The 23733-nt window shown below is 38.3% G+C and overlaps 2 protein-coding genes across 3 annotated transcripts; one reads left to right on the top strand and one right to left on the bottom strand.

Moving 5' to 3' along the window:
• Positions 1-4205: 4205 nt before the first annotated feature.
• On the bottom strand, positions 4206-16373 carry Usp12-46 (Ubiquitin-specific protease 12/46). The gene is made up of 9 exons (XM_045743167.2): positions 16209-16373; positions 13030-13110; positions 11289-11505; positions 10526-10606; positions 9944-10137; positions 9287-9442; positions 7569-7706; positions 6956-7099; positions 4206-5649 (listed from the first exon to the last, which is right to left on the bottom strand). The coding sequence occupies exons 1-9, from the start codon at positions 16209-16211 to the stop codon at positions 5542-5544; spliced, it is 1122 nt and encodes a 373-aa protein (XP_045599123.1). The 5' UTR covers positions 16212-16373; the 3' UTR covers positions 4206-5541.
• A 267-nt stretch (positions 16374-16640) lies between these two features.
• Positions 16641-23169, top strand: RpL21 (ribosomal protein L21). Of its 2 annotated transcripts, none has more exons than XM_045743169.2 (4): positions 16641-16767; positions 20595-20733; positions 21459-21592; positions 22934-23169. In XM_045743169.2, the coding sequence occupies exons 2-4, from the start codon at positions 20605-20607 to the stop codon at positions 23151-23153; spliced, it is 483 nt and encodes a 160-aa protein (XP_045599125.1). In that variant the 5' UTR covers positions 16641-16767; positions 20595-20604; the 3' UTR covers positions 23154-23169. The 2 variants fall into 2 exon arrangements, with proteins under 2 accessions (XP_045599125.1, XP_045599124.1); XM_045743168.2 differs by having other exon boundaries at positions 16710-16854.
• The last annotated feature ends 564 nt before the right edge of the window (positions 23170-23733 follow it).

Genomic DNA, 23733 nt, shown 5'->3' with positions numbered 1-23733 from the left:
TCTCTTGCTTTCTCATTATTATTCCTCCTTTGTGGTTGTAGTTGATTCTCGTAGTGCCCTCATGGCTCTAGGGTCCTTTAATTCTGTCCATGCTGTCCATGCAGTAGTTGTCGAGATTCGGCATTGGCTGTTTCTTATTTCCAGTATATTTGAGTCAGTTGAGTTTTGCTGGATTCCCAGCCATATTGATGTCTTTGAATGAGTGTGCAGATGCTGCTGCTAGGAAAGCTGTCCGCCCTTGTCCCATCTCCCATAAAGGTACTGTATTCCTTATTCCGACTTTTACCCAGTTATTCATTCCTCCATCCTTACCCGTTGGCAGGATTGTTGGTCTTTGTTACTGGTAACAAACTGCAAACTCTTAAGAGTACAGTGTGTCCTCATGGCCATCCTACCACCGTAACTGGCGAAGGGAAACGGCTCTTGGCGAGGTTGCGTATTGGCCATACACGCTTAAATCATAGAGTGCCGACCCTGCTCCTTATTGTCCAAATTGCATTGTCCCTCTTATGGTCGTGCATATCCTTGTTAAATGTCTTGACTTCCAGGACGAGCGTGTGTTGTGTTTTCCGATCGTCCCTCGGGGTCGCTTGTCCCTCGATAGAATTTGTGATGAATCGGATACTTTTGACATCGTTTGCCTTATGCTTGTCTGTTCTCCTATTGGCATCCTTGGTGATATTTAGCGCCCTCTGATTATTCCGCACATTTAATGGTGCTACATAGCCTTTCCAGTTTGGTGCCTTCTTTTGATAATTACTTACTTTTGGATGGCTGCGCCACTTAGGGGTTAAATACGAGGTTGACATCCTCTGTCTCAAGATGAGACATCAACTGTAACACCTGGGCCTCGACAAAAGTAACTTGCAGTCCTGTGATGCTAGTTGGGCACTCTGGTATGCCTCTTTTAAGTTTCTTGTATAAGAATCGTTTTGATGTCACATTAGTGTTTTTGTGTGGGATCTATCTTGAGTGTCTGTTGCTAGATGTACAGTAGGCTTATAAACTACATTCACAGCCAAAAATCCTTGCTTCCTGTTATCCCTTCTATATGATTGGTGTTTGGTTGTTTGGTGTTCTATATGATTGGTGGTTAGGCTAATGTGCCAACCCATCTTCTTAAAAATGTCACTTTTTGCTAGTATGCGCGCTATGGCCAAAAATGGATGTAATTTGAAATGAAATCGGCTCATGAGAGTGATGTACGTACTGTTCCGTTTTCTGTTTGAGTTTTCTGGCTTACTCGGTAAGGTTAGTAGAGAAAACTTTCAATTAACATTTTTCGTGACGTTTTGAAACTTTAGGAGAATTTCTTGCCCTGTGACCTACCAGAGGACCCTTAACTGTGACTGTTTTGGAAAAAAAATCCAAAATTTACTTTGCATTTTTAATTTTCAAATTATGTCCATTTTCGACTATACGGGCAAATGGCCAAATTCAGATGTAATTTGTAAGAGGACAGGTTGAATGTACAGTACAGTATTACTCCTTCAGTTAAGTGTGTATAGAACTGTATGATGTAAAGTGTAATACAATATACTGTACTTCTAATTTAAAGATGATCAAAAGTGCTGTGATCTCCATGAAGGTAAGTTAGAATGTATTTTATATTTCTACAAAGATACTACAAGTACCATTATAAAGTAAATATGAACTGTGTAAATAAGAATTTAATTACATGTGGTTAAAAAAGTTGAATGTAGGTTCAGTGGTCCACCTAAATCAATCTACCCTAATTGTGTCTATTGGTCTCTGGGATACTATTCAGATCCTTGAATGGTGACTGTATGTACTGTCCATCACCCTTGAGGTTGCCCATATGCTTGGGCCGACCATAGTTGGTCTCTTGTGGGTAGGGGTGCTGGGCAACTTAGTCCAATTCAGCTTTCTTGTATGTTGTCTCCTCTCGAGTACATCTCTCCTCAGATTCTTGGGGTGGGTGACCAGGCCCTCAAATTAGACTGATGAAAGATGGGGCTTCATAGCGCCTGCCAAGGTGGGCCCAGACCAGGCTTTGTCTTTGACTACCCATACTCATCCTCTCCCTTCCCCAGCTTCTTTCTTGATATGATCAACCTTAAGAGTCAAAATGGCGACTACCTTGCCACCATAGGTAACTCGATATTTTATGGTTACTACAGTGCTTTTAGCTCTCCTTCCAGAAGATCCACAGCAACGTTCTTTCAATCGAGTGCGCACATTTCCTGCAGCCACTGTTTCATGCCACGATTTGTTTGGCCTTGCCACGTGGCCTAAATATTTTGATGTCTGCCACAATGAACATACACTCCCTGATGACACGTTGTAGACTCTGTGGATGCACGTCTTATTTAATTCCACCTGGATTGGCACCCTTGTCATTGAGGCCCCTTCTAAGGAGGCAGCTTCATTTCGGGGCCTACAAGAATGCCAGTATTGTCAGTCATTCTCCCATCCCATGTTGAGATGGGGGACAGGGAACTAAAGAACTGCCATAAGGAAATTAAATTAATTCTCGAAGTCCTAGGTTATCCTATTCACTCAACCCCCTCGCATTCTTCATTGTCATCTCCTCCGGGTGGTTAAAGCAACTTTTCATAGTTGAACCCCCTCCATCTTCAGTAATTCTTACGGGTACCAGATGCTCAATTCAAGTGTAAGTCCCCCTCTTCATGTCTCTGAAATAGGTACTGGGAAATTTAGGCATGGAGCCCCAGTGTAGTAGTGAGGTGTTTTTTTTTGCCCCTTGATTGGTGCCTTGGACCATTCTAGGTCAGAATATTGTTCTTGCTATGCTCACTGCATCAACAGCTGTGATTCCCACCCAATTTTTAACTGTCTTGTCTGCATTATAAATTTGAACTAGCCATTCTCCATCTAAAAGAGATCGCATATATTTCCCAGAGGCTAGACACCAGGTTCGCTTTCTTGCTTCCTTTTCTGGCATAAATTATGGTCATGCATTACACCATGCTCCCCTTTCCTGTCCCCCCCAACCCAACCTTCCTTGGGTCCATAACTGTTTCCAAGCCATCAACCCAGACACCTCCACAAACCCCCCCTATGTTTCCTACTTCCCTATGGTTGAAACCAAAGGTGTTCCTCTGGTGTCACTGGCTGACCTTTCTACTCCACCCGTCATTTGCGTATCACAAATGAACGGGCATTTGTGTCCAAGCTGGGGATAGTGGAAGAAAGAGATCTTTGCTCCAGAATGAGAGAATATATGGTGCAGTAGGGCTTTCCGGTAAAAAAAGAAAAAAAGAAAAAAAAAGAGGGGCTTGGTTAGGATGATGAAACCCTTCCTACACTGGTCAGTGCTCAGTCTCCCTTGTTGCCTCGGTAGATGGTAACTCCTGGCTTAGGGGCCAAAGCTTTTCAAACAATGATACATGATAACTAAACTTCTCAAACACGGGATCATGGGGCCAGACTCGGTGATGGAACATCAGGTTCGGCAGCTCCTGCTACGAGCCCAGGCCCTTTCCAGTCATGCACCTTCTTGTCCAATGTTTTGTCTTAGGACGATCATCAGTCTTGCTTTTCTTATGTTCAGTAGAATCCTTTGTAGATCCAATAATTTTGATGCTGCTTGCCATGTCTTTTTTATTCTTGTACTGGCATCCTAAATGATATTTAGTGCCTCTTGAATATCCAGAGACTGATATTGCTACATGTCTTCCCAACTTGGTGCCTTCTTTTGATAATTATTTACTTAATTTGTAGAATGTCCCAGTTTTTAGGTTGATTGTATGTTTGCTTCTCAAATGTCCCTCTATAGAATCCTTGGTTTATTTAATACCTTTGATATCGCTTTTGTGTTACTTTCTCATATTGGCATCCTAAGCGATATACAGTATTGTGCCATTTGAATATCCAGTGAAACTGATGGTGCTACAGTTCTATCTGATAGTTCCTTTGAACTATCTGGCATCCTTTGATAATTGCTTTTTAGCATTTCTGAACATTACTTTTTTTATTACATTACCACAGTCTTCCCAGCTTGGGACCTTTTGATAATTACTTAACAAAGTCAACAGAGATTCAATGTTACATCAACATAACTTACCATGATTTATAATTTTCACAAAATGTGGCCTTGAATGTTCGACACTACGTACTGTACTCAAATAACTGGTTACAGTTACAAAATGTACTTATGTTGAAGTAATCAATATACTTTCATAGAAGTATGTTCATATTATTTAGGAAAAACAAACTCCATATTTGTTCAACTTGTTTCTTACTCTTCAACAGAATTATACAATAATCTGTGTTGCATTAACAGTGGGAAATATATAATTAGAAAACAGTACAACTGCCTCCAAAAAGGTTCAAACGATCCTCTGAGGAATGGACCATGACCCTATTCCAGCCTGTAAAATAATAATTATGATATCACAGAAGTTAGACTGGCAAGAGTCATGATTGTCCTTTCAAGCTCTCGAGAGGTAAAAGTAATTTCTCACTATTAGAAAATTCACAGGGAGCTGCTTCAATATTATTATACTGAGCACTTCAAACTATGTTTATGTAGGTGTGGGTGCACGTGCACCTATGTGACGTGTGTATTTCTGTTCAATTGATTATGTCTGCAGTAGTGCACCAACATGCTACCTCCACTATCGAGGACCTAGCTCACCGAAACTTTGCTCACGATGATACAAAATCTGAATGAGAAAATTACTCTAGTTCATATTTCAAACCATGAAATAAGCACTTTATCAAAATCTAATGTGGTACAAAGTTAAGATTGTGGCTGAGCAGATTGTGCACAATAGAGAACTACACTGGAGTACTGGATGGATCATGAGTGCATCTGAGGTTTGTACAAGTTGCAGCCTCCTTATTGTCAAAGGTCTTAGCAAGTCTTTAACATGGTTCAACTTCAACACAATATGTTATTTGCATTAAATTTGATGTTACTGTAATATAAATGAAACGAAATACAAAAATCTATTCATACAAAACAACGACTTCTGTCATTTTGTATTACCCAATGGATTAATGTATGCAATTAGTTTGTAATGCAACTTAATAAAAATTCCAATCAAATTGTAAATTGGTTTATAAATACTCTAAGAATATTTGTAGGATACTGGGAAGATGAATAATCACACAATTAGTAAAGGTTAATTTTGTTTAAAGCAAAATTAAGAGAAGGAATTGTAATTAAAATAGAAGTAAGAGTTATTTTCATCAATTATAATGCAAAACTTCTCCAGCCCTTATACCTACAATAGACTGTGAAAAATCTCAGATAAAACTCTTATTTACAAGTGCACTATAATCAATACATTGTTATAATTAACATTTGTGAAATAGCTATTCAGATCAGATATAAGTGTAGACTGGTGCATTCAATATCTGACAAACCTGAACTAGATGAATACATTGATTACACCTACTCTGAACCCTGGTTAGATACACTGCCCAATCCTTTCTCAACCTTTCTATATATCTTGATTTCTCTATGCCATGACTAACGCTGCCTTTTCAGCCTCCACAGAACCAGTTGGACATAACAGACGGATTCTACTTTCTTTGGTGACTACTTTGAAGTTACGTTGGATCTCGAGCTTGATAGAAGAGAATGTACCCAGTTTCCGACGACTTCTGAATTTCTGACGTCAAACCAAAAAACTCTTCCATAACCGATGGGTCAATTTTCTGTGAAAGAGAAACAAATCGTGAATGTTAAATAACAGTGATTGAAAATAGAATTATAAAGATATGCTCCTCAAGTACCCAGGAACAATTTATACAGCTTGCCAAGTGTGACTGAGGCACTGCAGAGTACTCGGGTCTATGTGCTCATGCATACCAGACACCGAGCAAAACTAAGCAACGTAGTACAGTATTTAACTGAGAATGCTATGGGGAAAAATAGGATGTGTTCCAGAATCAAGACTTTAAATTAAAATAATATTTTGGACAAATTTTAAGGTGTACCATGAATTTCTTCACAAAATTAAACAAATATAACGTTTGAAATATATTACTAAAATTTATCAACACAACAAATTTTACTGCCAATGTACCAAGTCTCGATTCTAAATGTTTGTCGAGCTGTGTTGAATTTATGCCAATTTTTTTTTGTAACTATGAAATTTTGTACTTTTGATTATAAATTGTTTTAAATGCATAAGACAATAAAAATTTCTGGTACTAATGAGTGCAGTAGAATGACAAGCGTTGATACCTAGAAGGGTTGTGTTGTAGAAAAATAACAATGTCCAACAACCACTGTCATGGAATCTTATGTACAAGTAATTCACCACAAAAACAAGTGAAAGCAATACCCTAACATATTGACATGTCACTACCTTGCACATTCATATCAGACTTTAACATTCAGTGATTTTCAAGAAAGAAGTCATTGAACATTAAGGTTATGTTATTGGCGGTAAGCTTTATGGGAACCTCTCCAAAATACAAGCACTGTATAGTAAAACATCTTTATCAGATTCTCATGATAATAGCCACTGAACAGTTGGATGACTGACGCTGGTGGATTACCATTGAAATTATGGACCTGCGAGTACCATGTTTCTTCAGAAGGTATTGGAAGAGTTGTACATTAGTTGAGAGGAAGGTTAGCACAATATAGATTATAATATAGTGACATATTTCAGTCAATACTGAAACAGTATCTCAGTTAGTATTGATTTACATATCAGTTTGTGGCATAATTTCATAGTTAACTTGATTTTAAAACCATACCATAAGGTCTCATAGAAAGCCATCACAAAAACTTAAGTGGCCGATGATTAGAAACTTTACTTGATGCAAAATTGCTCATTCTGTTCTTTACTCCATTAGGAACACATTAATTGTGGTCAAATACTGTACAGATTAATTTGAAAAACATGCCCTGGGAAGGTTAGAAATCACTCTCTCTCTGATTAGGCAAAACATCCCTGTAAACAGTATTTCAGAAAAAATGGACACCAAATTTCAAATTCAAAATACTCACATCAACAGCATCATCATCAAAGAGTAGCCAGAATCTGTGTGATTTGACAATTGCTATGTAGTGGCCTCTGTTTATGCCTGTGCCGCAATGAACCACAACAGCAGCCAGGTCATACAGGCGGTCAGGGTTCACAGCATCTGTGCTCTGAAGTATGTAATGAATATCATGAGTATTCAACAAATACAAATTTGCTATGTATAAATGTTGTGTTATCTCTGATTTAAAATATACCCAATTAACTTGGGTGCATTACGCATAAAAATACTATCCTGACATTTTGTTAGAAATACAGTATTTCAATAAATTCTTAAACCATTTGGCAGATGGTTCTGTCATTAGTTAAATATGAGTAGGCCCTATCTTTAAATGAATCCCATTGTAATCAAAATTGCCTTTATGTAATAGCAATAACCACCTGTAAGGGGTTAAACAAGTACAGCCCTTTCCACCAGAGGCGTGCTCTGTACTTAAGAGGAGCAAAAGATTAACTAACAAAAAGTCAGCAACATGACCTGTTACACCCAAGATGTTTGACTTGAAAAATACATTTTAGTCCCTCAGCTGAGCATCACATACGATGATATAGAGCAAAATACAAAGTGTTATCACTCACCGTGTCCAAGACTCGTAGTTCTAATGGAAACACGACCCTGTGTGACAACTTGAGCGTGCGGTTATACTGACCCAAAAACTGGAATCTTTTAAGGTGGAGGACTAGTATAGTTGGTAACTTCTTGACCCTTGTACGTTTCTGAAAACAAATAAAATAAAAATACTGCATACAGTATTCAAATACAAAATAAAGAACATGATTCTTTTGTCTTTTTCTCACTTCCACAGTTTGTCTTGGAAACAAATTTCGCTCGTATAAATAATTAAAGCTACCATAAAACGTGACTTTTAGAGTTTTACATTTCACTGACATTAGTCTCAGCATTTGGTCATGGGCTTATATTCTATCTTATTTTACTAATTTAAAACAAGTGCTTTATACAGTGTAATATACTGAAACCCATATCGGTCTTTTTTTATTTAGTCTATACTCATTAATGATCAGCCTTTAAAACTTGTATTAACCAAAATATAACGATAGCCTCCAGGTCATTACAATATAAGTCAAAAATTTCTGGATATGTGTTGATATTTTACAGCGAACTGTACAAAGTACTGTTTTCCTAATTATTGTATTGCAGCATAAAAAAAAGAGCAAGTGTATTGGCACCTGGCTGCAAAAAATGCATGTTTGCTCTCAATTACCCTGTTAAACTTTATTATAAATGATAATGATTATGTTAAGTGTCATAAAATGATACTTTTTAATTGTGCAGAAATCATTTTAACTGACCTTATTAATTTATCAGATATCCCCTAGTGTACATTTATCCAGATTAATCAAGTTATACTTAATAATACAGAACAGTAATTTAAAAAAATTGGTTTGCCAATCATAAAAGTCAGGGAAAACTTTGCTACATGCCTGTAGAGTAGAGAAACAAGAATGAAAGTCAGAAACCATATTCATGGCAGATGGCATGTGGAAGCGGAGGAAACATTGCAGAGTAGCAAGTAAGTAAGTAATTATCAAAAGAAGGCACCAAACCGGGAAGGCTATGTAGCACCATCAAATACGCAAAATAATCAGAGGGCGCTAAATATCACCAAGGATGCCAATACGAGAACAAAAACGCATAAGGCGAACGATATCAAAAGTATCCGAGTCACCAAGAATTCTATCGAGGGACAGGTGACCGCGAGGGGCGGTCGGAAAGCAAGACACACGCTCGTCCTGGAAGTCAGTGCAGAGTAGCAAGTGGTGGTGCACTCAGTGAAGGTCAAGAGAAGGACCATGAGACTTGTTTCCAGTTTTTTGTTTGATAGTGTTTGAATTGCCAAACATTCTTGGAGATAGATTTAGGTTTTGTGATTTAATTTTTAGAGGGCAGTTCATCTCACTATTGAGTTTGATCTCTGATCTTAATTCACTCTCCTTTTCTTAAAGAGGAGGGTGGGAAGAGTGTCAGTGTGACACAGAACATGCTTCCAGTAGGTGGAAAGTGTCGTAAAAAAGCATGCAAACCTTGGCACCCCACTCAGTCTATCACAGTGAACGTTCATCAGTCTAAAGATTTGTCAATATTATTGGTTTTGCTTATTTATTTGTTAATAAAGCACCAGCATTTTTGACACTGGGGTCAATAGTCTCAAGATACTCCCATCAAGTGTGAGGAAAGGGTGAAAATGGCCTGGCTGTTCTCTCCCCTAAGGTAGTACAGCACAGTACTGTGCTACATAATTAAGACTCAATTGTTTATAACAAATGCAACTTATTACCTGGTGTTCTTGGAGGGAACAACAATTCTCACATTGCACTTTGTTCTCTGCACTAATAGTTTCTGTGGAGAAAAAACACCGCAAACAGTACGTGATGCTCGTATTTTGATGTACTTCCACTGACAAGTTATTTAACACCTCATCTGTGCTTCGAACCTGTAATAGTAAGAAAATTTTATATATACTGTATATATATACACACACACACACACATACATATACATATATGAAGGTTATGTTGAGATATTGCATATGTAGTCATGAGTCATGTTTTCTTTATTCTCCTGGTGAGAGGGATGTTGAAGTCAAGGATGGAGAAAGTTCAAATGAACAAACATTGGCCAGTTCAGTAGTTTGATAATGCTTCGTGAAGTCCGAGAGGTTCACTCACCTGAGGTGTTGGGCTTCAGATGAGTGAATGTAATGAAGCATTATAAGTCAACTGAATCAGCCAATGCGATGGCCCATGACAGTATGGCTAGGGTTAGATAACTTTATTTAAGCTCGTCTTGGGTATTGTACTAAAACATAATCTTGTGTAGCTTAGAGTATCTTTTCTAAACATGCTTTAGAAAAGAGTCAAGGGGTCCTGTACCACACAAGGTGATGCTGTACCATATTGCTTGTATTCATCAGCGATTCCATATCTGTACTTACAGCTTCACAGTTAAGACACTTGAGTTCTCTGGTGACGACTGCCTGAAATATCTCGTGAACCCACGTATTGTCCTGTTGCTGGTTGTTACCCCCGCCGCCTCCCCCTCCACCTCCGCTGTCTTGCTGCCCTCCTAGGCCTGCTTGATGGTCACACTCCCCACCCTGCTGTCTTGTTCGACCAGCCAACTGTTTCTCTGCATTGCAAATGAGGCAAATTGTAAGGATGACATCTACAATGCACTACATATAGTACATCTTTTATGTTCATAACAAAAATCTCATCACTAACTAAAAACAAAGTCCTGTAGATATATTTAAATAGCAGCTGATCAAGGGAAGTATCCTGGTGCCTAGGTGGGTATACATCAAAGAGCAGGATCACATTATTTTTATTTTTAAAATAATCCCCACCCCCCATCACTATATAAAAACTAACAGACATACAGAGGGAGGGAGAATGAAGAAGGGAGTGTGCATGGCATGAAGGTATGTGTGTGATAATGAAAGAATTTTAATATCATGTATGACAGACATAGACAGACAGATGACAGACATAATACTAGTATACAAACACAATCTTACCTATGATAGTTTCATTAATGCTGTCTATCAACTGAACAAAGAATTCGTGGGCATCCTGCTGCATGTAGTTGTCGAACTTAACTGTTAAAAATAAACAAATCACTCAGAACAAGATCATAGTTCGTAAACTTATTTTTTTAAAAGTTTGTTAATTGATTTGTAAGAAATATTCTATTTATACGTGTACGGAAAATTAATATAGTACCCGAGTTTGAAGGAGATGGCACAAAAAGCTTAAATGGCAAAAGGTAAATACCGTATAGTGAACTCCTGATACTGGGTACTGAAATTTAACTCATTTCCCTTCTCTGTGAGGTAAATATTTGGGGACAATTTGGGATTTGAACGAGTCTTATGACATCTACAGGAAATAAAGACTTTTTACTTGAAATTTTGTGCTTCATAGCTGCTAATTAACATGTTAAAAGAAAAATTAATTTTAGCAGAATAATTTTTTATTCCGCACCACAGGATTATCAACATTTAACAAGGGGGGTTAAAACTATTTAACAAAATATTATTTTTTATTATCAAAGTTATGCGTTATCTCTAATGAGTTTGTTATCAAAATACAATATGCATAAGTGTGTTCTATCATATGCACTAAAAGAAACTAAATTTTTGACAAAAATAGAAAGAGACCAGATGCAACAGCCATTCTTGTGGACTGGAAGGGTAAAAACCAATCATCCCATTTCACCAAGAGTCCACTGTCTCAGAAAAACACATCCATCAATTATAACACAGTTAAATAGATGCTCACCGTTTTCTTTTCTAAATCTGGCAATAAATTTTTTGGGGGCTATACTGCCAACCTTCTTCTTCTGTGTTGCAATATTGTAGAAGAGGTCTGCGAGACACGCTAGGAGTGTTTCCTTCGTGCGCTTATTCTTGGCCTTGTATTCCAAGATCTTTTCCCGAAAAGGCTTGCAAAAATACAGCGCTTGGAGAACTGAGTTAATGTAGCACGTGTTGCCAAACTGAAAAATTCACAGATTACTTCAAACACAGAGAACTTAAAATAAGACAGTAATAATGCATTGTTAAAGTTCCACTATAAAGTATGGGGCAATAGACAATGTCAATACAACATATGGATTTCCCACTGCCTGGGATTCAAAATCCTATTCCCCCAGGTGAAGCAGCAGCAATTTATACCCATCCAAATTCAATCATATATACAGTACAGTACTTCTATCCTTCACTTAAAGCATTCCAGCAATCCCCACATATTATGTTGAACTGTAATTTGAAACATCACTTTGGAAATTATTAGTTTGAATCGATGAATGAACCCGATTCTGACTGTACTTTTTAGTAGGGCGAGCAATTCCAAGGGCCTGATAGCACTTGGCAGTCTCTGCATCACCAGGCAATTATTAGGAAATATGAATCCAGATTCATGAATCTGGATTCTAGGAGGTCCACCACACTCCCAATAAAATCTCTTTTTGGTTTTCCATTATTGTGGGCAGTAAACCCTAAGTCTATGACCGATCTTTCCCAGGATGTAACCCACAATAGTTTCCTTAATTTCCAGATACAATATTTATTTATTGCTAGATGACCAGAGGCATCAGGTGTAAGAGAACATGCCCAAACAGTTCATCCTGCATAAAAATTGTACTTGGAACCCTTTGGTTGCTAGCAGACTACACCGACCACTGATTTCTGGTTTCTAATTTCTCCTCTCTTTGCTGTAAGTGTTACCATACACAACTTTGTAAGGTATAATAGTCCCATTGGCTACATTTTTATTGTGCCAGATTTCCTTATTTCTGAGCAATATTAGCTTCTGCATTTCTGTATACAGTATACAGCAAATATGTTACATTTAAAATGCAATATTATTTCTTTACCAGCCAATTATTTTTTGTATTACAGTGGTTGAAATATAGAGGAGAAAACATACTGTAATTCAAACACCATCTAGCTGCTTTTAACAGTAAAGTAATGCTCAACAAGCACCTACAGTAATGGCCGCTCTTACCACTCTTCTTGTCTTGTCAGTACATAACCAACCACCATGCTCTTGCTGTGTTCTATCACCTCCCTTTATCCTCACTTCTTAATTAAAATTAATTGCTCAACCAGATTTTTTTTTTTTTTGAGATATATACAAGAGTTGTTACATTATTGTACAGCCACTAGTACGCATAGCGTTTCGGGCAGGTCCCTGGAATACGATCCCAGCCGCGAACAAACATTTCTAGTACTGTTAGTACATTACCTAGTCTTAGATATAATAAAGCCTGCCACTCCTCAGTTATTCTTTAAAAACCATCCAGTTCTATATACTCTACATAACTGTACACAATGAACAGAAATGTATCTTAACACAACTTTCTTGCTAACTTCACTGTTGTTTGGTATTATTTACGAGAAAAACACACATTTACAATATGACACCTACAGATTTGCAAACCTTTTACAAATACTGTAATTAGCTTTACAGTATATTTTGTGATCTTCACTAATTAATACCAAATTACCCGAGTACTTACATTTACAAGGCCGATGTAGTGTTCATTTGGAGGGAACTGGTCAGCCCCTATCTCCTTCTCCAGCTGCGAGGCATTAGCGCCCTACACAAGGAAAGCATTACCATCATTAGAGAAACTGAAGTATACATATATAAGAGTAAACTAAACATGTGTAGAGATGTTACATGATGGATAATGAACTAGTCTGAGTACAGTATTGTGTCCACATGTACTAAGAGATATATTGCATAAAGATAAATTAATTTGGGTAGGTACCTCTTAATGTGCGGATTTTTATCAATGGTAAATGTTATATGTACAAAAAATGCCATTGGCAATGGATGAAATTGAATAAACTATCCAGCTATTTTAATGTGAACTGTACATGTTTTTCTGTACAGATCACTCCTGAAAATAACGACAATTGGTTAATTTACAACTTTGCAACATATAAGATCACTTATATATCTTATCTATCAGTGCATGTTATTACACAACACAAAGTGGATTTGAACCAATCACAGGGGTTAGGAGCAGTAATGAAGAGTTGAATCTATGTGCTAGGTGTTCCAAGGCATACTCTCTAGATGAAATAGAGCCAGGCATGCTCAATAGTATAAAAAAAAAAGTACAACAGCAAAAAGAAACTATGAAGATCTTAAAGAGATCTATATGAACTCCACAAAATGGTCTGAAGACTGACAAATGCTTTTCAATACTGTATTGAAAAATAGAAGACCTTGCATGTAGATGGATCATAACATTGCACATCACATCGACAACACTACTATGCAGTTGACTGATGATGAAGAGAACCCAGGAGTTAGGTCCCATCACTAATTTAACATTGCACTAACATTACAAGAAAACTTAAGAATAATCAAATGAACCTTTGATTTTAGAGAAAAAAGTGGTTATTTATCTATATTAGGGTCTATCTCAACTGTATCCAAGTATGGAGACCTCGCCTTCAAAAGGATATATCTACTTGGGGGAGCCGGTCGGCCGAGCGGACAGCACGCGGGACTTGTGATCCTGTGGTCCTGGGTTCGATCCCAGGCGCCGGCGAGAAACAATGGGCAGAGTTTCTTTCACCCTATGCCCCTGTTACCTAGCAGTTAAATAGGTACCTGGGTGTTAGTCAGCTGTCACGGGCTGCTTCCTGGGGGTGGAGGCCTGGTCGAGGACCGGGCCACAGGGACACTAAAGCCCCGAAATCATCTCAAGATAACCTCAAGATGAGATACTTCGGAAAAAGTTGAACACAAGAGTAACAAAAATATTTTTTCAGAATTAAGTTAACTCTCATATCAAGAACAGTTGAGGGCTACAGGACTATGCAAACCAGACATGACAGGCCTGATGATAGGCCTGATCTCATCAAGACCTTTAAAATACTGAACAAGTTGAACAATATGAATCCAGACCCGTCTCCTTTAAAAGGTTCAACAAGCCACAATGTAGGATAGAAAACAGGAGATACATTTTCAGTTATAAACCCATGGAACTGCCTACCCATCAAAGCTGTATATGACAAGACATTACTTTAAAATGCATATACTGTATAAGCAATCCTCAGGAACAACGGAGAAGGGACCTTTGACAAACCCCCGTTTTCCTGTCCCAATTGAGACCACTAGGGAGATAGTAGCCCTCAGGTAAATTGAGGCAAGTTTTATATGCTGGTTGTTTCATCCATAAATTTTTAATTTTAAAGATCTTTGTGCTTGTAACTTTTTGTACACTCATAGTATATAACTTTTCTATGAATTACATTCTAACAGCAGCAGACCATTAAACTGTATGGTAATTTATCGAGGTTTAAACAATGAAGAACATTGAATTGAAGGCAAGTACTTAATTATTTCTTCTGGTACTGTATATACATAGCATTACTCTCTATTTTATAAGTTGATAAGCTATTATAGGTATGTCTGCCACTTGAAGAACAGTACTTCAGATTCTTTTTTTATTATGATTTTAAAGCCATTGTTGACTGCTATGTTTAAGTGTACAATGTTAATGATTTTTTCAGATTCAAGATTGCTGTATTATTTCATAAATTGGTTTATGTTGAAGCTTGGGTATCATCGTTCTTACTGAACACCTATCAATATATCTTAGGTCAAGTTTAATAAATTTGAAGGTTAACTTAATTAATTTATGTTGTTGGGGACGGGAAGCATGCATGCATGTGTGCATATATTATATATATACTGTATATATATTAGGCTTGTACTTCCCCAAACTACCAACCCTCTCCAGGGTGAAACGCCACAACAGTTGCCCAACTCCTGGGTACCTTTTTACTGCTAGGCGAACAGAGTCATTAAGTGAAAGGAAATATGTATAAACATTTCTGTCTCATCCTGAAATTGTACTCAGAATCCTCCCCCCTCCTCCGAGTGTGTGTTAAGAATGAAGCCAACTGCACTACGAGACCCTGTGTGCTATATAGTGTGGGAGGATACAGGGAACTTCACACAAACATTTTTGTATAAATTCTAAAACCGAACATTACCTGGCAGTACAGTTAAATCATAGATAGGTGTCCTGACAAAGCTCATTTTCTTCGTATATAATGTTAGGTTTGGCCGAGTTAGTCAAGGTAGACTTTTAAAAACCTATTGCAAGCAGTCTTGTAACAAACTGACCTACCGCCATGTAACTTAACATGTAATGTGAGTCTACAAAATAATTAACATACAACGTAATGTAGATATTAGGCATTTTAACTGGATCCAGATCACCGAACATAAAATAGATTACACTGGCATTGTAATGTGCAATGTAGCTTTAGCAAGTTTTATAGTGTGTGCTAAATGGTTACAAAACAGGAAATATATATATTTGTTAATTATATCCAGGTAAATTCAGGTAAATATCTAATGAAAAGCTTCACTGAATTACTGAACTATACAAAATAAATCACCAACTTGGTACATGGGACGTTTGGCACCAACCCGTCATGCGAGACGCTCGCCGTGTACCCAGAGTACCCAGTATACCCAGGGTACCCAGGGTATACAACACCGCTACACACATCACTAATTTTAAACCGACATTTAATGAGACAAACGTCGAGTGCAGGAAATTCCGCGACTGTGTAATGAGAGGTGAAGGTCGGTGTGCCCCGGGCCCCTAATACTCCCCGCCCCGCCGCCATTAGCCACCCTCCCCGCCGCCCCACACACTCTTACCATCTTACAATATCCCAACAGATCCAGATTGTACAAGTTTTCTCGTCTTGAAGGGCGTTGAGGAAATTCTTATCAATGATCACTTCGGCGGATCAGCTGGAGGGTTTACCTACACAAGCAGCGTCCGCCATCACCGCCATCCACCGCTCTCAACCCCATCAAAAATGAATAAATATCACAAAATAAATATATGTGGGTTAGACAAAAATGAATTGTTAATTGATATTTGTATGTAATTCTTAAGTATGTTAATTTTATTTTTCATAGTGATTTGCTGTCGCATTAGTTTTCAGTTTTGGCTCCAGATGGCTCTGCTTGGAACCAAGTCGTTTCGTATAAATTGTTCTCATATAATTACAAAATCTAATCTAACTTAGCCAATGATGTATATTAAAAACAATTAGAGCGTTTTATTATTATTATTGTATTTTACAAGACAGTTAACAAAATACTAAGCAGACAGTCTTCAAAATATAGGTGGTTATACGAAGCGTGTGGTACGAAGAGGCGGTGTACGAGACAAGCGCCGTAGGACGAGTCTTTCCCGGGAGTGACACGAGTGAGTAGCCATTGTCGCCGCCTCCTCCACACTTTATCACTTATTTCACCCTCTCCGCCGGCCCTGTCCTCGACGGCCGCCTTGCAGGTGGGCGCTAATACCTCTTGCTGTCTGTTGCCGGGCGACTGTGGCCGAGTCTGGGTGGGAATTGTCGGGGAAATGAGTAGAGAGTTGGTGGTGCACGTGTGTGTGTAAGACCCGTGTTGTTTACCCTCATATGTAGGTAAACACCCGGTGGTCGGGACAGGGAGCCAGTGTATATATATGGGTTATATGGCTGTCTCGTGAAAGTGGAAGTAGCGACCCTCCCACCCCCTAGGGTGTTGCCCCCCACCACACTTGGGTACTACTAGGTGAACAGATGCATCAGGTGGAGGGACACTTGCCCCGGTGGGGGGATCTAGCAGGGATCGTCACTAGAGTTAGACAGGTGTGAAGAGAGCGTCTGGTATCCCTAATGTGTCGCGTCACTAATATTGTGTAGCTTAATGCTTGTTGATAAGTTTGGATGAGGGTCCAAGAAGTTAACTGGAATCAGTTTAGGGATTAAACTTTTAATATTTTCACAAGGATCTAGCGTGGAACTTGATGACTTGTATGGTGTTGTGGCGGTGAAGCAGGTGTAGTAGTGTTTCCCGGGCAGGACGTGATGTTTGGGCGTGTTTCCTCGTACCTGATGCCCCTGTCCACCTAGCAGTACATGTAGTCTTCCTGTCCCTGACTGAGACAGCACAGTAAGCTTTGGTTCAAAACTCAGACAGAAGAGCCAGTGTGTAGTGTGCATCAGTTAAGCTTGACCAACACTGGTGTTCATTACGCACACCAATAACAATAACGTGATTCATCAAATGAACAAATCCAAATGGGCCGTGATGAGGGTTTGAACCTACGTTGGGGATGATCCCGTGTGCGCCTTAATGCTTTCGAGCGCCCGGCGAACGAAAAAAAAAACTTGCCCCTTGTGCGCATAGCGTTTCGGGCGATTGTGCAGCAACACTGAAAAGTGTGTATTCTTTTCACTGTCCTGACCTTAATTTTCGATGTATGTATTTAAGTTTTGTAGCGATGTGTGCACAATAGAATGTTCTAGATGAACATAAGTATAACATTTAAAATAAAATTACGTGATGGAATGCTATGCCGTTCTCCCAAATAGGCCATGTGGCTATTAGGGAAAACAAATTTCATGGCACACATGAATGAAAAATGTGAACAAGAAAAATGAACAAGTTAGGCGAGAAGAGGGTGGAGGCAAAGACCGTCGGTAGTTTCAAAGCGTTATGACAGTGTGCTGGGAAGACGGGACACCACGAGCGTAGCTCTCATCCTGTAACTACACTTAGGTAATTACATTTTTAAACTATCCCCAAGTCGATTGGTTAAAAAATGGATTTTATAGAAATGTTTTTTCTTGTGACTCGTGAGCGAGTCCGTTGCGCAGACTCGAGAAAAATTGGTAATGCTCTCGACCGTTGCGAGCGCTCTAAAGTGTTAGTCGGTTGTGCCACGGCATGGGAAAAGAATTGCAACCAAGAGTGCTACTGACCTCTCATGGATCCCGCAGCATCTGAGACAAATTGGGGTTTTACACAATTTCCAGATTTGAGCCCGGGTGCATGGGGGGAAATTGTGCAAAAAAAAAAAAGTATATCACGGAGAGGCTGCGGGATCCATGAGAGGTCTGTAGCACTCACGGTTGCAATTCTTTTAACGTGTCGTAGCACAATCGACTAAGGTGCGTCTGGGATCATCCCGTATGTAAGTTCGAACCCTCATCACGGCCCTTGTGGATTTGTTCACTTCTGTTTCATGTATAGTCTGTTACTTATGAGGCTAAAAAAGAGGCCCAACCCATTAATCTGAAACTGGAAGAATTTACAACACTTAGGTCCATCCTGGACCATTATCAACTCTTGTGTATTATACTGATCTATGTAATTTAGTGCATCTAAGCCTGTAGTATGCAAACACTATACTGCATATATACTGGTATTGAAGGCCTACGTTTCTTGGGAACAGCAAGTATTTTGCTGGCATTGTGGTTTGTGGTCAGGGTTTGGTTTGTGGTCAGGTTTGTGGCTGATTGTGGTCAGACGTGTTGTATATATATGTGTAATTACCTAAGTGTAATTACCTAAGTGTAGTTACAGGATGAGAGCTACGCTCGTGGTGTCCCGTCTTCCCAGCACTCTTTGTCATATAACGCTTTGAAACTACTGACGGTCTTGGCCTCCACCACCTTCTCACTTAACTTGTTCCAACCGTCTACCACTCTATTTGCGAAGGTGAATTTTCTTATATTTCTTCGGCATCTGTGTTTAGCTAGTTTAAATCTATGACCTCTTGTTCTTGAAATTCCAGGTCTCAGGAAGTCTTCCCTGTCGATTTTATCAATTCCTGTAACTATTTTGTATGTACCTATGTATGTAACTGTATGTATGTATGTATGTATGTATGTAACTATGTATGTATGTACATTTGTATATGTGTGTGTGTGTGTGTGTGTTTATCCATCAACATACTCTAAATAATAAAATGTCTTGCCTTAACTGCTTCACTTTCATCCCGGTGATATACTTAATGTATATGGGGCTAAATGGGCTTAAATATTTTGAAGAAAGTATTTAAGTACATAACATTTTCTCGAGGTTATCTTTATTTCTGGGCTTAGCGTCCCTGCGGCCCAGTCCTCGACCAGGCCTCCTTTTTGTTACACCCCCCCAGGAAGCATCCCGTAGCAGCTGTCTAACTCCCAGGTACATATTTACTGCTAGGTGAACAGAGCATTAGGGTGAAAGAAACTGCCCATTTGTTTCCACTTCCACCGGGGATCGAACCTGGATCCTCAGGACTACGAATCTGAAGCAATGTCCACTCAGCTGTTAGGCGCCCTTAATAACATGAAGACAATGGAAGTGTAGTGCAGCGCCCAGACATGGAGCCTGTTCTCTAGTTTCCATTAAAAAAAATTGCTTGTGGTATACTATGTACAGTAGTATGACTGAATTCCATTTATTGGTACCGTAAAAAATATGGTCATGGATAACTATTAACTATACCGGGATATAAATATTCCTAGTGTATTGAATATCGTAATTACAAACAAAAGATAAATGCCAAGGAAGTATAGATCATTTTATTTTCTCAATATAATTTCAAACCTTTTGGTTTTCGATTTTTAATGGATGTCCTCATTTTGTATGTAGTATTTATCTCAATGTGCACCTTGAACAGGAACTATTTCTTGGCTGTTTAGTAGTCATGCTTAGTGGTTTGTGATTCATTACCTTAGGCTTAATGCATAGGGCCGTTTCCTCTACTGCTTCGACTGCAGCTTCCAGGGGCAACATTCCTGTTTTAACAGGCCAGATGTCTGGACAAGTCTAGAAGTAAAAATTTTTTTTATTTATGGCTGAACTTTTCTCAACATAAGATATATTATTGGAGGATAATGCATAATGCTGGGAATGACTATCTGATGTTATACTAGGTTTCACCTACTGATTACCAGTGCTTAACATAAATGTTCATTAAAGCTGTATCTTAACCGTTCTGCAATTTTGGATCCAATCTGAAAGTATACACCTTATATTTTACATCTTGAAAATGTATATAAAGAATAACTTGCAACAGTCTCCAATATTACTATCCAGTCATATTTGATCAGAAGTATGCTGGAAACTATACACCTTTCCCCTTGCAGTCTTAATATTATTTATCTGTATTGTCTAACCAAACACTACCAAAGTTAATTGTACTTTATGTAAAGATGTAAGAATGAGGCATTTTTGTACTTGTAGATTTTAATCTCTAATTTCTTCTCTCAGATAAACCAAGATGACGAACCCAAAGGGCTTGAGGCGTGGTACGCGCAACATGTTTGCGCGGCCTTTCAAGAAGAATGGTGTTGAGCACCTGTCTACCTTCTTGAAAGTGTACAGAGTTGGCGACATTGTGGACTTGAAGGTGTGTTCAATTGGTTTTTGCAAGTTTAATTTGCAGAATAATCTTTCATACATAGACATTACGAGCATTAATTTAAGAACATCTAGCATGTTTGTCGAAGTGGCTAAAGTGGTTGCTAAAATACCCAGTGTTGGTATCCGATTCTAAATTGTTGAAACACCTGCATATGAATTAACCGCAACTGAGAAATGGTTAGTTTAAAGGAAGGTTTTGTTTTTGCATTTTAGTAGAATGTGGAATGTATATTGACAAATTTCAGAAATACTTGTTTAAACTATATGCATATGCAGAGTTGTATAGCAAGTTTAATGAATAGTGAATTAATGTGTAATTTACCTAACTGTGCCTATGGAGAATTAGAGGTAGTCTTTGAATTATTGGTGATTTATGCAGATTCACTTGATGCAGGAAGGAAAGATGGTTTGGATAGTTTGAATACTTGTTGGGGAAAAGTTACAAAGTGCACATTATTGGACAAGGCTTAATCATTAAATGAATGCAGTCCACTTTTTATATTGTTTTTGCTCCAGTTAACGGGGGGGGGGGGTGGGAGAAGCAAGAGTGTTGCACATTCATCCTTCATGCGACTTGATTACCAATTAAAATTTGGGATTAACCTTACCAAAGTTATTCAACTAAAGTGGCTGGGTTTCTTGGTTACCATACAATTAGTCATGAAATGGTCTAATAATATTTTGTTTTGAAATACCAATTTTATATTTCAGGGTAATGGAGCATTCCAGAAGGGCCTCATTCATAAGTGTTACCATGGTAAAACTGGTCGTATTTTCAACGTGACCCAGCATGCCGTTGGCGTCATTGTCAACAAGAGGGTGAAGGGCAAGATCCTTGCCAAGAGGTATGGTTATTATGTCTTGAGGTTTGTTGTGCTTGGTCAATAATCCAGCAGCCCACATCTTGCCTAATCTCATTTTTTTATTGAATGAAACCAGTTCATTACAAACCGACTGGTTGATTACATAAATTAAAGCACGGTAATTTTGATGTTTTCTATGCATTGGTTTCATGGGTAGGTGTGGGTTGCTTTGGTGTGTGTGTTTCTGGTTGTGCAACATACCTGTAGCATTTTCCAGAAGCCTTTTTAACTATTTTTAGTACAAACCGAGCATGTGGCAAGACCTATTTAACCTCGCATGAAAACCTTCTTAAAATGACTTGTCTGGTTAAGCTATTTTATCAGAAATCACTATGGTGGAAAGCTTTTACACTAGATACTGTACGGGTAACTTTTTTGGTGTCAAATGTTCATTAGCATCCCATGATTACTGCTGTTTGTTGAAGCCTTGAACAGACTGAAATATGAGGCTGTCTCATAATCCTCTTATGGGATAGCTTCCACAATAACTGACTTTGCTCTTCACATACAGTACAGTAGGGTTTATGGGAAGTGTAAGATGAGTAATTGTTTGTAGCTTTCCCATGCTGGCCACATCTCTTGGAGAGAGGAGTACAGAATACTGTACCTAGTACATAATTTTTTGTTGCAATTGCATATTTCAAAATAGAGGAGCCTCAGTTAACGAATTTAATCATGTGAAACGCTCATCTTGCGAAACGAATTTCCCCATTTAAAATAATGGAAATAAAATTAATCTCTTCCACTGCTGAAAAACATCAATATAACATTTTATAATGTAATTATAATACATGTAATTATTATAAGTGTTTTCAATTGTAATTGAAAATTGTAATTGAAAAATTGAATTTGGCCAAAAATTTGCGAGAACTGCACCACGTGGTTTTCTCGTTAAGAGCAGAAACAAGAGACAAATTTTCCGTAAGTGGCTCGCGCTTTACCAGAAATGCTTGTTGATGGGGCTGCTTGTCACCCGAGGTTCCTCTGTATTGTAATTTTTCAGTTTGTTTTGCTTGGGTTATGCCTTATAAATTTGCTAATTAGCTAACTACAGAATTGATTTCTGATGAAGGGTGTTGTAATGTTCAGGGTATTTTCTTGTAAATTTTTATTTGGAATGCATTTTTGCAAAATGTTATGTATTGGTTTCTGATTCAATGAATTCAGCATAGATTTTATTTACTTAAGCTCTTAAAAACTTTAAATTTGCATCTATGGGTTTGCTGATATTTTAGTTTTTTAAATTTGAAGCAATCGCGTAAAAAGGCTTATATCAGATGTGTAGCTCGGAAAGTTGTATAACGCATTGATAATACATTTCAGATTAAACGTGCGCGTTGAACATTTGACCCACTCAAGGTGCCGTGAAGACTTCAAGAAGCGCGTGAAGGAGAATGACCGCATTAAGCATGAAGCCAAGGCTAAGGGTGTGAAGGTTGTGTGCAAGAGACAACCTGCCCAGCCACGTCCAGCACACAAGGTGAACATTTCTGAACACGAGCCAGAATTCCTCACACCTCTGCCATACGAGTTCATTGCCTAATAAACTTGTGATGGTACTTAGTGTTTTGTATATCCTTCCTGAATATCATAAGGGTGTAGATATATGGTGATGTAGCTAACTATATCAAGATGGGCAATGCTATCCTTGTCCAGTTTCAGGGTCAGATAACTTGACTAACATCAATTGGTTGACTTCATAAGTAGTATTTATAAGCCGCAAAGCACTCTTAATATGCACACTTTTGAACTAATTTTATTTTTATCAGTTTGTGTGGTTAGCCTTTGGTTTGCTTAATTTTATTTTAAAGTTCAGCCCCTCCTTGCACATAACTAAGTTGACACGTTAGTTTACATTAATGTAGATTAGTTGTGTAGAGTAGTGCATACATCAAGTACAGAAAGTGGTTATTTGTTGCTAATGTTTAAGAATGTATTGAAAATGAACCTTGTATCAAATGTGATGCAATGAGACAAAGAAATTAAAAGAGGCTTGGTGGAAATTGTACATGTACAGTACTGTATAATACGTGTCAGCATATGGTTAAATTGACCTTTCACAGAGCTGGATATCTCAAAGCACTGAAAATAGTGCTTGCATTTGTCCATGTGTATATAAATAG

The sequence above is a fragment of the Procambarus clarkii genome, chromosome 31, assembly GCF_040958095.1.
Source record: "Procambarus clarkii isolate CNS0578487 chromosome 31, FALCON_Pclarkii_2.0, whole genome shotgun sequence".
NCBI classification, from domain to species: Eukaryota; Metazoa; Arthropoda; class Malacostraca; order Decapoda; family Cambaridae; genus Procambarus; species Procambarus clarkii.
Note: the sequence above shows the minus strand (reverse complement) of the source record. Positions and strands in the feature narration are given on the sequence as shown.